This window comes from Glycine soja, chromosome 10, assembly GCF_004193775.1.
Source record: "Glycine soja cultivar W05 chromosome 10, ASM419377v2, whole genome shotgun sequence".
NCBI lineage: Eukaryota > Viridiplantae > Streptophyta > Magnoliopsida > Fabales > Fabaceae > Glycine > Glycine soja.
Genome location: NC_041011.1, coordinates 33,108,591 through 33,125,618, shown reverse-complemented (window position 1 = coordinate 33,125,618; position 17,028 = coordinate 33,108,591). Strand labels below are relative to the sequence as shown.

Below are 17,028 nucleotides of genomic sequence, written 5' to 3'. Positions count from 1 at the left end.
TAACGAAGAAAACTCAAATACCTGAATATCCTCCCATATCAAATCCTTCTGAGCAGTAGGGACTTCCTTCCAGGTGTCATATGTCACGCCGACCTTATCACGAGCGACATTCCCCAAATATGTTCTTAATTTCTTCTTGTGGGGACCGTCGGCCTTGCCGATAGCAGGATCGACGTTGACCACAGGTCATTCTGCCCCAGGTGGTCTAGTGGCCAATGATCGTAGCCGTGTCGCCTTGCGTGTCCGCTTCAACGTAGATGGAGATGCTGATGCGTCTACAGGAGGAGGAGGAAGACGAGGAGGAGGCGAGGCAGGTGGAGTAGCCATGGTCCTTTAAAGAGAAAAAGTTGAGTTAGTTAATATTATCAAAAAACACTGTATGAGTTATGTAAATGAATGTACCGAAATGAAATACTATATTAGAAAATTACGTTAGACGATGTTAATTAATTCTCCTTCATCATGATCATTACGATTAGCATGAACGTCGTCAGCTTCTTCTTCTCCGACGCTGTTAGAAGTCATTTGTGTAGACAAAGGACTAACATAAGTGTCCATGTATGAATCATCATCTTCTACATTAACACCAATTGTTTTCCCATGTAGAACCACAAACCACCTTTCATCACAAGGGTCTTGCACATAAAATACTTGCTTAGCTTGTTCTGCCATGATGAAAGGGTCATTCTGGTAAGCTAGTTTCTTTAGGTCTACCAACGTAAATCCTACATCATCAGTCCGCACACCGGTGTTGTTGTCAACCCACTTACATTTGAAAACACAAACAGTAAATTTGACATAGTTAAGCTCCCATATTTCATCAATGAAGCCAAAGTAAGGGATTGAAGCTACACAGGGATTGTCATCATGTACAGTTGCAAAGTGTTGAGATTCAGCCCTTAGGGTGACCCTGCTGTTTTGCATTGTACTTTTGTCGTCTTGTGCTTTTGTGTAAAAGGAATATTTGTGTATATTAATTGCTTGATTGGCACTGCTTAATGACATTGACCTCCATATTTGTATCTAAAAAAATTATTATACATTTATTAAAGTTTTTAAGAAAGAGTTACTAAAAGAAAATAAAAAGCTTTTGAGGGAGGGGGTTGAAGCCCTGCTTGTCCCCTTTATCCATCCCTGCCGGTGCTATGAATTTGTCAAGAAGCTATAAATTGCCTTAGGTTATATATAGGAAGGGAAGGTTTAAAATTATCCACTAATACAAATAGAAATTGAGTGCAATAAAAAAAACAAATAGAAAGTGAGTGTTACATTTGAAAAAAAAAAGACAAGACATATTAAGTGAGTAAAGATAAATTTGCATTCCATGTCCTACAATATACGAAAGATAATTCAAAATAATCTTTACCAAACATGTACTAAATATCAAGCTACAAAAACTTATATATTTGAATTACTAAGCTTCTTATTATTAAGTTTTTTATCCTACATAAAATACAATTATTTAATGCTAATAAAAATTTACTTAATTCAATTTTTATTACATAATATTAAAAAATTATTTAAGTATTACTGATTTGATTATAATTAAATCATAATTAGACATGTGAAGTGCAAAGTAACAACTAGCAATCTATCGACGATTTCAATTTTTTTATAACAGTCTAAAATACTTGTAAAACTTCGGCCCGGGTTGTTTAAATAAATAAACGAAATAAACTTTCAACATATTGTGAGTCGTACGCTACTTTGAGCACATAATTAGAATTGTCAATAGGCATATGCTTTATACAAGACTTGACCTTTTCATCTATTTTCTCACGTGAATGTTTTGCATTTACTTTTAATTTTTTTATATAAATTTAGATTATATCTCACTTAATTAATGACGAAAAATAGATATATACGTTGTTCACATGACACATTAGAATATACATTCATGCTCAATAAGATCCCTACCATGCTCAATAAGAAAAATGAAAAGCATTGGCACACCTGGCTATGGAAATAGTAAGGAAGCCAAGGGAGAATTTACAAGTGTTAGTGATGATTGACGATAGAGTCGGTAGACAGTAGTAGGCACTGGATTCTGACAGAGATGAGACTTATATATATGGAGCACACACAGGGACAGAGGATTAGAACGCTATAGAATCACACATTCCAATACCAAACTTTAATAAATTAAATTGAATGCTTATTATCATTTTTAATGTTATCATTTTGTTGGAAGACAAATCAACAGGTAATATATATATACATATATATATATATATATTCATAAGAGTGAGTTGAAAATCGCATGGAGTGAAATCCAACCAACTCAGAAAAGATAAGTACATAATACAGGGACAAAACCAGTATTCAATGTCAAGAAAACGGAATATGTAAACAAAAATTTGTCTAAACATATATATATACATAAATTTTTATATAAAATCTTGATAATATAATGTTTCGAAACATTAATTACACAAATTATCTATCAAAATATGAGACGTCTTTTTTTCCCAGCATAAATTTAATGTTCAATCACAAAAATTAGGCAATTCAATCAATTAAATTATTAATTATTAAATTAAAATAAATTTACTTCGAAGTAGTTTAATAATTTATCTAATTCTCAGTAAAAAAGTTACATTTATATTTTTATCATTTTAATCATTAATGTAACTTTTTGCTTATTGGGTGACATGGGTACCTCGTGTTTATAGTTTTCATCTCAATTTTTTTAAGGAGATTTTCATATGAATTTAAAAACAGGGCTGGTAGTAGCTATCAATTAGAAAATGAAAGAGCAATATGAGGCAACAATGAGACCTTATCCATGAAAGTGGTGTACCGTGAGACACGTGAGGCAACAATATGAGGTGGTTGCCATGCCAACATTGCTTAGGCATGGAATGAAAATACTGCTTTATTACTATATGTATATATACTTGCAACGTGAGGGAGCTATTTTTAACTAATTGATATACAAGGAACAAAAGTTGTCAATTTCCTAATGCTTGTGTGTGTGCCTTGTGGTTACGTTTCAATGGTGTGCATGTCAAGGTGCTTCCCATCCAGCTTTGTACGATTTTATTATTATTAATAAAAAGAGACCCACGATCGCCATGGATAGTGCTTGGTTTAGTAAATGCTATAAATGAATTCCATGTACATGCGCCATGCCGTATCAAAATGTGAATAAATAAATAAATATAAATGGTCCATTTAGGTGTGTTTGATTTACACAAGAGAATCAGAGAAGAAAAATAAAATACAAGATAAAATTTTAGATCAAAATTAAATATAAAAGATATAAATCTCATAGTATAATTTTTTTAATATATTATTTTCTTCCTCACAGAGTCAATAAAATCAGCATAAAAACGCAAACCCTAACTTGAGGCATTTTTCTCACAGAGTCTATAGAAAAATCATCATTCACCATATATAAATATCAATGATGAACCTACATAATCCTCAAGTAGCAGAATGGAAACTCATCTACACTAGCAATCCATCCAGAGAGGTCTAAAGGTGCCAAAGCCTCCAAAACCAGCAAAAGAGTTTTTATATCCTGTTCGATCCTAAAGATAAAAGAAAAAAAACTAAAGTTAAATATAAGTTGTATCTATTTTGTAGAAGAAAAAAATAAATTAAGTAAAATGGCGCTCTGTTCACAAAACCAGCACTTTACCACTTTGTGGCGCTGTGTTCTTCGTGGCATTGTGTTCTTTGCTTTTGGGAATTTTGAGTTCACAAAAATGCACTTTACCACTCACACACTGAAAAATAAAGCTCGCTACTTTTCTTTCTTCGAGTGTGTTGGCGACGTGACGGGAGCCAAACGACCTCATTTTGACTTTTTTTATTTATTTATATTTGGAATTTGGATTTTCTTAGAACATTTGGACTGTAGAGGCGCTTTTTACATTTGAACATTTGGATTTTAAACGAAGATACGATTACCAAGTGATATTTTCTTTTACCTTAAAATACATTTTTTTCCTCTTATCAAATTTATTTGTTTATTTTTATCTTTAAAATATTTTAAATAACACTTTAAACATTAAAAAAACTATTATTTAAAATATTTTAAAAACCAAAAATAAAACAAACACATTTTAAAAAAATAAAACAAAAAAAATTAAAGATAAAAATAAAATATTAAATTGGAGGAACCCATGTATTTTGTATTTAAGCCCTTTTTATTTTTGGAGGGAGTCAATTTCTAATCTAATTAAATTCCAAAAAAAATGATAATTTTATAGTCTTGTGCATCAGTGAGTAAATATGTATTATATAATTATTACTACATATCTTAATAAACAGTATTTGGCTTTATTTTTGCAGAAAAATAAAACCGTAATAGGTGACTTCTCAAAATATTAATGACGCTGACGCTGACTCCGTAGAAAAAAACTAATTTTTTATTTTTATAATAATTAAATAAAAATATATTAATAAAAGATTTTAATTTTTTTATGATATAATTATTTTTACCAACATTCTATAAAAATTCTATAAAAGTTAAATTCTATTATTAAAAACAGTTTTTTTATATTTTCAAATTAACTAATATCAAATAATTTATATAAATGTGTGTTATATTTAAATGATAATCATGAAATAATAAAATTAAAATTACAAAATTCATTTTAAAAATTTAGTTTAATTTTTAAATGCTTACCTTTTGAATTTATTATTGTTTATTATTATTTTTTTATTTTTTAATTAAAATATAATTAATAACGCAATATATGATTTTTTTAAAAATATATAAATAATTACAAAAAAGTTTATATTAACATCGGTTTTTCAAAAAACCGATGTTAATGCATACACGTTAACATCGGTTTTTCAAAAACCGATGTTAACATCATTAGTTAACATCGGTTTTTTAAAAACTGATGTTAACGTATATGCATTAACATCGGTTTTCCAAAAAACCGATGTTAACATATCATACGTTACCATCGGTTTTCCAAAAACCGATGTTAACATCATTAGTTAACATCGGTTTTTGAAAAACCGATGATAACGTGTATGCATTAACATCGGTTTTTTTGGAAAAATCGATGTTAAGAAGGATACTTTATTTACAAATATGTCATCGCGTTTAACTTAACATCGGTTTTGAACAAAATCGATGTTAATAAGCCGATGTTAAAACTGCTTTTTGTAGTAGTGTCTTCACACAACATAGACCTGGGTTAGATTCTAAGGACAACAAGAGAACAAGTTGATGTCTATCTGGCGCATCCACCTGAACTTTATCTCTATTTTATTTTGTAGTATTTAATTTCAACACTTTTAAGATAAGAATGGTGGAGCTATAGTAGCACTAACAGACAGTAGCAGAATCGGATATGCCCCTTTCTTCTACCATAGCTTTTTGTAGTGACCAATGTCATATGAATTCTCATCCTTCACACCTTTTTCTTCATATATCATTCACTAGCTAACTCAAGTAAACTCAAAACTTCTGGTCTCTATTTCTATTCCCCTACAACATTTCATCTATATATGGGTCCACATTTTTTTTTGTAGACCAACAACAAAATTTATATATATTTTTCAAGGGTCCTCAACCAGCTTTGGAGAATAATATGCAACAGCCTCTGCAACAGTGAGGAAGATCTTGTCCTCGCCAATCGTGTTGGCAAAACTGGATGCATAAAGCTTGTCTGTCACTGCTGGCCCAGGATTTGCCAAAAGAAGCTTGTACAAAAGGAACAACTTACGGTAAGATACTATAATATGCTATAGTTACATAATAATATCAGTTACATATAAATGTTTGCATTGCATCACTGCATGGGAGAATTTATAATTGCATTATACAGTTGTACATTCTTCCAATAATAAAGAAAATGATAAAACCCAGACTCCAAATACATGGCACCAGGCTTGAGACAGCTCCCAATTCCCAAATAATACTTTCAACCATTTTTTCTGGCTAAACTTTAGCATGTCTAGATCCCAATTCAAATGTTTAGCTCTTCACCCAATTCAAATGCTTTGCTCCCAAAACAGTTTCTTGCCTTCCTGTTGTTTTATGTACATGACTGCTTCAAGGGTGTTGCAATCTTGAATTTTCAAGGCTGGGGAAGCCTTGCTTCATACTTTGAGCATTATTTGGAGGATTCTTTATCACACCACTAGTTGTACTATTTTTCTCTTCAATGAAATCTCTTCTGTCACAAGAAACAAAAAAAATTGCTTTCTTTGTCACTACTACAGATATCTAGAATGTTGGTGGAAAAGTGATATCAAGTTTCTTGCTCAGATGTTCCACTTGCAAAGGACAACCATTTGTATAAGTCAAGTCACAATCAACATGTTTCTTTTTTTTTTGGTTCTGCATAATCAACATGTTGAAGTGCACATGTTGTTAATCAATCAAAAGGAAGAAACATCCATATAAATAAATCAATTTTTGTCCACCTGCCATTGCCAAGTGTAAATACTCAATAGTTTAAATCAATTGACATTAAATTAATCTGACCACTTCCATGTCTGAGGTCAACCAATTTCAGATTTAGCCACAAAGTTCACTAGAATTGTAACTAGTTTCCAAACATATGCTTCATTACATGCTAACTAGAATGAAGTACAGACCATCCCTTCATCCTTAATCCACCAGTCATTAATATGTAACTTTTAGCAAACTAGTTTGGTGGTTAAGAGCAACTGAAACAACAATATAGAAATACCAATATAAAGATGAAACAATATTGAACTTACCCACTGATACAGATTCTGGCAAGCTAACACATTTGGGACAAGATTTTTTTGAAGTAACCATGTTGATTTTAATGTCAGATCCAAGAGCACAATCTCGTGGCTGCAAAACAACAGACAATATTCTAGAATAATGATGGCCAAATTATTGTGTTTGAATAGGATACCATAGCATGAAATCATAGAACTAATATATAATTTTAAAGTACAAAGTCATGGGGACTCTCTCATAATGCCCATGGAAGTTTGATTACCAGAAGGGTATTTCTTCATTTTCTAAAAATAAACCAAATTCCCAAAGCATTTATAAATATTAAGCTAAATGTCTCTGTCATACGGGTCTATAACAGAATTCCATAATGGAAGGGTGTCGTCTGTGTATTGAATTGCATAAGGAATTCCATTTCTTGCACAGATACTCAAGCCTTGAATTTTCCTATTTAAGAAAGAAGAAAAAATAATCAGAAATGTTACAAATAATTTTTAATATAGATATTTTTTTTGGTCAAATGTGACTATTAGTATACAAACCTGATCTTCCATTATGTCACTTCTCTCTTCCTTACAATTTTGAAGCCACATTGGTAAGCTACTAGCAGTGCAAACTTTCTTGCTTATACAGTTAGTTATGCTCTGAGCTTCTTTTTCAAAATTTATCAAGCAATCCCTGCACCAAGTTAGATGGTTTCTGACTCCTGTTCTATCTTCAAAAGCCACATCCTTGAAAAACACCTTGCTTCTCTCTTGAGCTTGAAAATCACTGAAAAATGTGACCCAACAGAGAAGTTAAGTTACAACAAAGCACACAATAGGACAAGGAAAAAGAGAAATTTGAAAAGCATAAAAAAAATTCTAAACCAGACTAATAATTATAAATATAAAAGAATAACTAATTAATTAATTACCTATGAAAATTTAAACTTAGGCTGAGGCTGCCAACAGGAATTGTGAAGGGGTGAAGCTCCCAAATAGCTTATAGGGATGGGTGACACATTTTACACTTCATGTATGCCTTAAAAGTTTCAATCCCCATAAGCCATAGTCTACTAGACTCCCCACTACCACATACCAATTTTTTAAGCTCCATGACCATTTTCTCTATAGAACAATAGTAGTTTCTTTTTCGCTCACAAAAATTAGCCCAGAACTCAAACAACCATTTTAGATCACCCAAGTAAAGAACAACCCCTCTTCCTACATAGCTTTTCACAAGGTTTCTAATCTCCATAAGCTTTTGTTCAACCTCCTCCTTGCTAATGTTTTTGAAGCACATGAGAGGAAGGCTCACAAATTGCACATACCTTAAGTCCCCAGGAACATTCCCTACCTCAAACCTCTCCATCACCTCCCTAGCTACTCCCTCAGCATTGGCCACACCCTCCCCTACAATAACTATGTTTTTTCTCCTCACCAACTCACTCAGCACACTAGTTACATCATCATTGTTAACATGGTCTAAATTAGGCTTCGTGAAAGAGCCAATAACAACTTGACCAAAAGGTCCAGATGATGGAGACACATTATTACTACCACCAAGAACAACATGATGGGGCTTGGTGATATTTTCTTTGACATGGCTCCTATCAGAAGAAGCCTTTTGTGAACAAACTTCCATTGAAACAGCTTGTTCAACCCTTGTTTTCACAAGGGTTCTAGAGAAACCAGCTTCTCTCATGACCCTACTAACACTAGGGTCATCAAGGATTGAAATCACGAGCTGCTCCACCTCGATCTTCAAGGCAAGAATATGTTGCTGCTGGTTCTCAATAGAACCACGGCGTTGGTGAACCTGAGCACGTTTGAAGGCTGCAACCAAGGCATTGCAGAGTGAAGGGGTGGAATATTGAGGAGCCAAAAGAGGGCTTGAAGTGGAAGCCAGTAAATGGTTGAGTGCAACGTTGAAATAAAGCTCAAGAGCCTTGCACTGAAGAGGATGAGAGTGACATTGAAGACAAGCCTTACGAAGAAGGCCTGTGGAAGTTGCAAGCATGGCACTTGCAACATGAAGAGGTATCACTTGCGCATGGCCTCTTCTTGTTGCAAGATTCACAGCTTGCTTGACAACAGTTGTAGCTTCAGGTGTAAGAGGCTGAAGCTGTATGCTACAAATACCTCTTCTCATTTTTCTCAACTAGTAACAATAACTCACACTCACACGATTAGATAAGAGTTAGATAAGAGTTTAATGGAGTTTAAACTTAAGAGTTAGATAAGAGTTTAATGGAGTTTTGGATCAATATAATGAGGCTTGTCATAAAATTATTTTCATAAACTTGAGTTGACCACTAATTCAAATGCTAACATATGTTAGGGTGATGTCAATTGTTGAAACGTCAGAACCCTTTTTAATTCCGTTGGTTCCCATTTTATCTTAGTTTTGAAAACAACTACAATCCAACTTCAATTACTAACAATGACTTTGAATATGTTACAAATTTCCTTTGTTGTAGGCCAAGTTTGCGCAAAAAGTTACGAAGTTAATTATTGTTTCACAAGCATCGGAGTTTTGGAGTTGTGTTTTGGTTTGCCACTGTTGTGATCCCACCCGTACTTGTTCTTGTTGACCGAACTTGTGTGGTATGTATTCGTTTGACTCAGCAATGATAATTTCATGGTTATTTATATATAAATTTTGTGTTACATAACCAATTATGTGCATTTTGAGTGAACCTAGTTTCCCATTTGAGATTTTATACAATGATTAATACGGATAGTTTGGATTAATCGCTGTATGGAATCTTGAATTGTCCGTTTGGACAGTTTGAGAGGACAATCTTTTATAGTAGATTAATACTTATATGTTGTTTGTTTTTTCTTAAATTTGTTGAAATTTTGGTATACTACATTTCACTTTGTTCTCCAAGTGCATACTTGAATGCGTTGCATGAATACATGCACCGCTTTCATCTCGTGTACTTGGAGACTTAGGTGAAATGCTGCCGAAATTTCAACAAATTTAGGAAAGACAAATAACATATACATATTAATCTACTAATAAAAGACGTCTTCTTGAATGGGATAAGGCCACACCTCTAATGAAAAAAGTGAGGTTTACATGCATGTTACATAACATGATAATGTATGACAGCAAAGGGAAATCATGGATCCAAGTTGGATGCAAGCATCACGCATCAGTGATGAGTATGAGAATGTTGTTGAACAATTCCTCCAATTTACTGAATTGAATGTACCATCTTTGCGGGGTAAATATTTTTGTTCATGTGTGAAATGTGCGAATGGGAGACACCACATAATAGCTGAGATAAGAACACATCTTATATGTCACGGGATCACTCCAACTTACACAAGATGGATATGGCATGGGGAATTGCTAGAGAACCCATCAATCTCTCAGACTAACCCAGTTGATGTGGACATGGGAAACTGTATAGAAGACATGATTTGCGATCTGGGACAAGACGGATTTCAACAAGCACATGCTCCTTTGTATGACAAAATAGAAAATGATTCGAAGATGCCTTTGTATCCAGGGTGCACAGCTTTCACAAGGTTGTCAGCGGTATTAGCTCTGGTCAACTTGAAGGCACGATTCGGCTGGAGTGATAAAAGCTTCACCGAATTGTTGGTCCTGCTAAAAAAATTGCTTCCTGAACAAAACACGTTGCCAAATAGTCAATATGAGGCAAAGAAGATTTTATGTCCAGTGGGAATGTCGTACCAGAAAATCCATGCATGTCCAAATGATTGCATTTTGTATAGAAATGAGTTTGCAGAGATGTGCAATTGCCCTACATGTGGTGTATCACACTACAAGCCCAACACTGGCGACTTGATTGATGATATTTCCCCTAATAACACTCGTCCAGCAAATGTTTGTTGGTATCTTCCAATAATACCAAGGTTTAAGCGCTTGTTTGCTAATGGAGATGATGCTAAAAACTTGACGTGGCATGCAGGCGGGAGGAAAAGTGATGGATTGCTCCGACATCCGGCTGATAGTCCGCAATGGAAACAATTTGATTCCTTGTATCCTGATTTTGGGAATGAGCCTAGAAATCTAAGGGTTGCTCTTGCTTCGGATGGAATGAATCCATTTAGTAACTTAAGTACCAATCACAGTTCATGGCCTGTTTTGCTCATGATTTACAACCTCCCTCCTTGGTTGTGCATGAAGCAAAAATACATAATGCTCAGCATGATGATAGCGGGTCCAAGATAGCCAGGGAATGATATTGACGTGTATCTTGCTCCATTGATTGAAGACCTGAGGAAATTATGGGAACACGGGGTTGATGTCTGGGATGGTTATTTGCAGGAGACTTTTACGTTGCGTGCAATGGTTTTTTGCACCATAAATGACTATCCAGCATATGGCAACTTAAGTGGATACAGTGTGAAAGGCCATTATGCATGTCCTGTATGTGAGAAAGGTACTGCCTTCGTCCAACTAAAACATGGAAAGAAGACTGTATACACAAGGCATCGAAGATTTCTGAAACAGTATCATCCGTATCAGCGTTTGAAAAAAGCCTTTAATGGATCTCAGGAACACGAAACTGCGCCGCAACCATTACAGGGCAAAGAAGTTTATGATCACATGAAGGAGATCATAAATATCTTTGGCAAGACAAAAAAAACCTCCAACTGACAAAAACATATGGAAGAAAAGATCCATTTTCTTTGATCTTCCATACTGGTCTGATCTTCATGTTAGACACTGTATAGACGGGATGCACGTGGAGAAAAATGTTTTTGATAGTTTAATTGGCACCCTTCTTAACATTAAAGGCAAAACAAAGGATGGTTTGAAGTGTCGTCAGGACTTGGTTGAAATGGGTATAAGAGAACAGTCGCACCCAATATCACAAGGTTCGCGAACATATCTACCCCCAGCATGTCACACGATGTCAACAAATGAGAAAAAGAGTTTTTGTCATTGTTTGCGTATGCTTAAAGTTCCACAAGGATACTCTTCAAATATAAAGAGCCTTGTGTCGGTCAATGATTTGAAATTGGTTGGGTTGAAATCTCATGATTGTCATGTACTAATGCAACATCTATTACCTGTAGCGATTCGGGGAATCTTGCCTGTCAAAGTTCGGGTTGCCATAACACGGCTGTGTTTTGTTTTTAATGCTATTTGTAGCAAAGTCATTGACCCAGCAAGATTGGATGAGTTGGAGGAAGAGGCTGCCATTGTCCTTTGTCAAATGGAGATGTATTTTCCTCCATCATTTTTTGACATAATGGTGCATTTAATTGTTCATGTAGTGGGGGAGATCAAAATGTGTGGGCCTGTTTTCCTACGGTGGATGTATCCAATTGAACGTTACATGAAAGTGTTAAAGGGGTATACGAAGAATCTACACCGACCCGAAGCTTTGATTGTCGAAAGGTATGTTGTTGAAGAGTGTATTGAGTTTTGCTCCCAGTACATTGAATGTGCTCTACCCGTCGGCCTTCCTGAAAGTCATCATGGTCGGACATCGGGGGGTAAGGGTACACGAGGATTCAATGTTATCACAATGACTCAGCACGAAGTCTCACAAGCGCATCTATATGTATTAAACAATACAGCAGAGGTGATTCCATACATTTGATGCTCACAAAAAAAAAACTCATTGAAATGAACCCAAAAATGAACATGAGGAGGATTTTGCAAAAGCATAATAAAGCTTTCATTAACTGGTTCAGGGAAACTATATTTGCTGACAATGGCACCTCCGTGACTTTAAGATTGTTAGCTGTTGGGCCAAATCTAAATGTACCTACTTGGAAAGGGTATGATATCAACAATTATTCATTCTACACAAAGTCAGCAGATGACAAAAGCACAATGCAAAACAGTGGTGTGACTGTTGATGCCGACTCCGATCACTTTTCTAGTGCATCAGACAACAATCCAATTCGAGCATCGATGCCTTACTTTGGAGTTATTCATGAAATCTAGGAGCTTGACTATACTGAATTTAGAGCTGTTGTGTTAAGTGTAAGTGGGTCAATGGTAATACTGGTGTCTGTCAAGACAAATTTGGATTTACCTTAGTAGACCTAAATAAGGTGGGTTATATGGACGAACCTTTCATTATGGCACAACAAGAAAGACAGGTGTTTTACGTCCAAGATCCTTGCGATTCAAGATATTCAGTGGTTCTTCAAGGCAGACCAAGTGGTTTAAATGACACACATGATGGTTCCACACTTGACATTTGTGAAACTACACCTTTTTCCACAAATATTCCTTCTACTAATGACTCATTACACGTTGATGAGGTGCAAGCAAATTGTAATGATCATGATGAAGGACTATGGGAAAATAATGTCAGTTAACTGTACCCTAGGACACTAATGTAAAAACCTATTTCCCTTCAACTTGTGTAATTTATATATGTTCATATTTCCATTTATATCACAATATGCTATTTGTTTGTCAGTGTTAACTGTTATTTGTTTTATTTGGACAAAATCATGGCAACACCACTAGCATCCCCTCCGCAGTTCAATTAGCAGTAAGAGGCGATGTCTAGGAATACTAGACGATCCACACGGCTCAGGATGTTGACTAGAAGAACCTTGGATCAGCTATGACCTATTTTCACTGTTGATGCTGCAACTGGGCAAGGATCGGGCCCCCCATAAAGAGAAATTCCACAACTATTTAGGTGTTGTAGCTAGAGAAAAAGTTCCAATTGTACATAACAGTTGGAAGGATGTACCAGACACACTAAAGGAGCTAGTATGGAATGAGATTTTGGTAAGTGCAGTGTTGGTGACGTATAAAGTTTAAAAATTTTAAATGTTTACTTTGATGCATATAGTAGTAAACAATTTGTCTTGCAGGCCAAGTTTGATATCCCAGAAGCCCTACATGCAAAGAAAAAGGTGATGTCAACTGTGGCCACTAGATGGAGGCAGTTTAAAACATCCCTCACAAGTAAATTTGTGTTTAGTAATTTTGAGGACCAACATAAAGAAGATCATTCCGTCAAATATGGCTTTGATGCACAGATATGGGAGGAATTTGCGGCAACCCGCAAAACCCCTAATTGGCAGGTTAGATGTTATGTCTAAAAAAAAATTTGAGTTATATCATTGTAAAGACAAATTAATTTGAAGTCCTTCCAACACTATATGTTAAACCACAGGGAATTAGGAAGAAAATGCAGGAAATCCAAAAGAATAATGGTTGTCCCCATTTGCTTTCCCGCGGGGGATATGATTTGCTAGAAAAGAAGCTGTTAGACGAGAAAATCAAGAAAAGGCAACATGATGCATTGATGACTGAAAATCCATCACTCATTGAGGACCCCCCATCTCCCATTCAAAGACATGTCAAGTGGAAGATGACACACACAAACCGATATGGGAAGATGACATCTGAGGCTGCAAGACAAATTGCTGATAAAATTGTCAGTTCCAACTTCAATTTGGATTACAACAATTTCAATTTTGGATAAAATGTCACATGGTGTTTTACATATAATTACTACTTGTTATGTTGTTTACAATGACAGGGAAGTCTAATGATGTGAAATTTGTTCTTCATGTAGGACTTGTTGGAAGAACAAGTGACACATGGTGAGTTTGTCCCCCAGGGTCGTCAAGATATACTTAACACGGCCATAGGAAGACCAGATCATGGAGGTCGTGTTCATGCAGTTGGGTCTGGGGTCACAATTAGTCAATACTATGGGAGGACTTCACGTGCCTCAACTACCTCATCCATATCATTCACCAAAGAACAGTTGGCTGAAATAGTAGTAACCATTAGGGAACAAGTCAGGAATGATATTGAAGAAGAAAATAAGCGAAGTCTACAGGCTTGGAAAAATGAGCTGAAGGATGCCATCATTACTGACATATTTAACACAGATAAGGTCTCAGCACCGACTAATTTTGACTTAAATGTGTTAGGTGCACGCGTGAGCACTAAGGAGAGCAATGCTGAAATTGCTGTGAACCCGTCTGGGGAAGAACATGTTGGTCGTGTAACACCGCCTATGGGGTTGTACGTCCAAAGTCAAGATTGTACAAAGCTGGTGGCGTTGGGAAAAATTCATATGGACCATCTACCATACATTGCATAGCGTATGCAGATGATGTCGTAAGGGTTAGCGTAAAAAAAGTAATTGATAGTGAAGTTGAAGTTCCATTAGCGACATCAGAAATTAAGTATGTGAGAGATGTTGTTAACACATTCATTGCATGGCCATTGCCTTTGGTAAAACTGGTATCAAATGAGGTAGTATACTTTATGTTCTGCAAATTATTATCTTTTTAACTGTATATTCCAAACTTTTGAACATTCCTATAATGAATACTTTTGTTGCATGATATAGCATTCAGGCATCACTCCAGAAAAAGTTGCTAATGCTGCTGAATTAAACAATGATGTTCCTAAACAGGACCCCTTGCATGAGTTGATTAAGACCCTTGTTGAGATTTACGACAAGCCTGTTGAGTTTGTGTGGGATCTTACTGAATTTGGGATTCCAAATGTAAATTCATCATTGTTCTTAACGTATACTGATGTCAAGGAAATAACATCAGGTGAAAAATGCTTGAACATAGCCATACTTCAGTTGTGGACCATGTAAGTAAAATCCATTCGTCACTATGAAATCCATATTGCTATGACATTTACGTGATCTTCAGTTATTTTATGACATGTGCAAATTAGGTATATGAATGAGTGGAGTAATGGCTTGGGTCATCGATCAGTGTATGGATTCCTTGAGCCTCAATCTATACACAATGCAAAGGACAGACATGGGCAATGTGAAGAATATATTGAAAAATGGCTTAAGGAATCGCAACGACAACTGTACATAGGAGCTTATTTGAATGAGTAAGTCAAATTCCTTGAGCCTCAATCTATACACAATGCAAAGGCAGACATGGGCAATGTGAAGAATATATTGAAAAATGGCTTAAGGAATCGCAACGACAATTGTACATAGGAGCTTATTTGAATGAGTAAGTCAAATTCATTTTGGCAATGTTGTAACTCATTTTGTCCTACTAATACATAACTGGTGTGCAAATTGCAGCGCCCATTGGCAAATGGTTGTGTTGTGTCCTAAAGACAATGTGGTGGTCTGGTTTTGTTCAGTGCGTAGAAGGCCTGATGTTCATATCAAAACTGCAATTAACAAGTTAAGTAATATATTTTTAGTCGTTTAACCTATTTTAAAGTTGGAGGCTGCGATTCTAAATATTATATTAACATCATATTAATCTTCCAATGTAGTGCATATAAGAAATTAAACACGACTGCTGATGGGAAAGTTCCTAAAATTGGACCCCAGTGGCTTGAACTGAAGGTTATTCGAACTACATACAATGTTTGCAACTTCAAATGTTATTAATCATGTTCAACCCTACATTCAATAGTTAATTTGTTCTTCATGTAGACTCACGTTCAATGCGGAGGCTATGAGTGTGGGTATTATGTGATGCATTGGATGGGGAACATAATTGGCGTGGAGTTGAAGAGTGATTGGAGTGCGGTAAATAATGTAGTCCCAAAACATTGACGGCAAATCGCCATATGTAGACTCATTTAAACTCATTTTCATTAATTATTTGTGCTTGACAATGTGTAGTGGTTCGGTGATGGCTCGGCACTAGACCCGGAGGTGATCACAACATTACGTAAAAAATGGGCAGCTTACTTTTTGAAACTTAGAACCATCCAATGTACAAAGCTGTAATTACATAACATGTGGACATGAACTTTGTTTTACTGATCTAATTGTTTTGGTTGGGTTGAACAGTGTTGCTCCTTTAATGGTTATTATCTTTCAATTAAAATATGAATGTCTTAATTTCATTTTGTATTCTCCAAAACACTTAAGTATATGCCTTGTATTTGCATTTGCTATTTTACAGGATATGAAGCGCCAAATGTAAGGTATGGTTAATTTTCATGTACGTTTTGTATATGTAATTTGCTAGATTTGACAATCTGCTTCATAATATTCTTTACATTTGTTCTTGTTTTCTAATCTTGTTTTATTCACTCATAATTTTATGGTTGTTGAAGCTTTCACATTGTTGGTATTGTTAGAAAAAATGGATGTAGGATTATGTCTTTGTAGGTGCTATCTTCATGTATGAGAGGTTGCAAACATACAGTAGTTACTGCAGAGACCATCAAGGTAGAACATTTAAGTGCTTCAAAGTACTTGTGTGCAAATATGCTTAAATCCAATTTGCCTTTAATTGCTAGTTATCAGTTAGAAGAGTAGATTGCAAGATTTGTAGTCATGGAAAAGGAGAAGAGGGAGATTAGAAATGATGTTGGAGAAAATCATTAAGGAAGATCTCAGGCTAAACTATATTTTTGAAACTTTGGTCTTTAGCCGTGCCAAATGG

General features: G+C 35.2%; 1 protein-coding gene and 1 pseudogene across 1 annotated transcript; one reads left to right on the top strand and one right to left on the bottom strand.

Moving 5' to 3' along the window:
• Positions 1-5,523: 5,523 nt before the first annotated feature.
• On the bottom strand, positions 5,524-8,812 carry LOC114371650 (annotated as a pseudogene).
• Positions 8,813-15,245: 6,433 nt separating this feature from the next.
• On the top strand, positions 15,246-16,563 carry LOC114371649. The gene is made up of 6 exons (XM_028329020.1): positions 15,246-15,499; positions 15,702-15,806; positions 15,902-15,995; positions 16,065-16,160; positions 16,257-16,289; positions 16,543-16,563. Exons 1-6 carry the CDS (start codon positions 15,336-15,338, stop codon positions 16,561-16,563), a joined length of 513 nt encoding a protein of 170 aa, XP_028184821.1. The 5' UTR covers positions 15,246-15,335.
• Positions 16,564-17,028: the final 465 nt, after the last annotated feature.

Excerpts from the sequence above, each read along its gene's own strand:
- LOC114371649 (XM_028329020.1), top strand. The coding sequence starts at position 15,336 with ATGAATGAGTGGAGTAATGGCTTGGGTCATCGATCAGTGTATGGATTC. Across the intron at positions 15,500-15,701 it reads ATAGGAGCTTATTTGAATGA|CGCCCATTGGCAAATGGTTG; the intron begins GTAAGTCAAATT and ends TGCAAATTGCAG. Across the intron at positions 15,996-16,064 it reads TTATTCGAACTACATACAAT|ACTCACGTTCAATGCGGAGG; the intron begins GTTTGCAACTTC and ends TTCTTCATGTAG.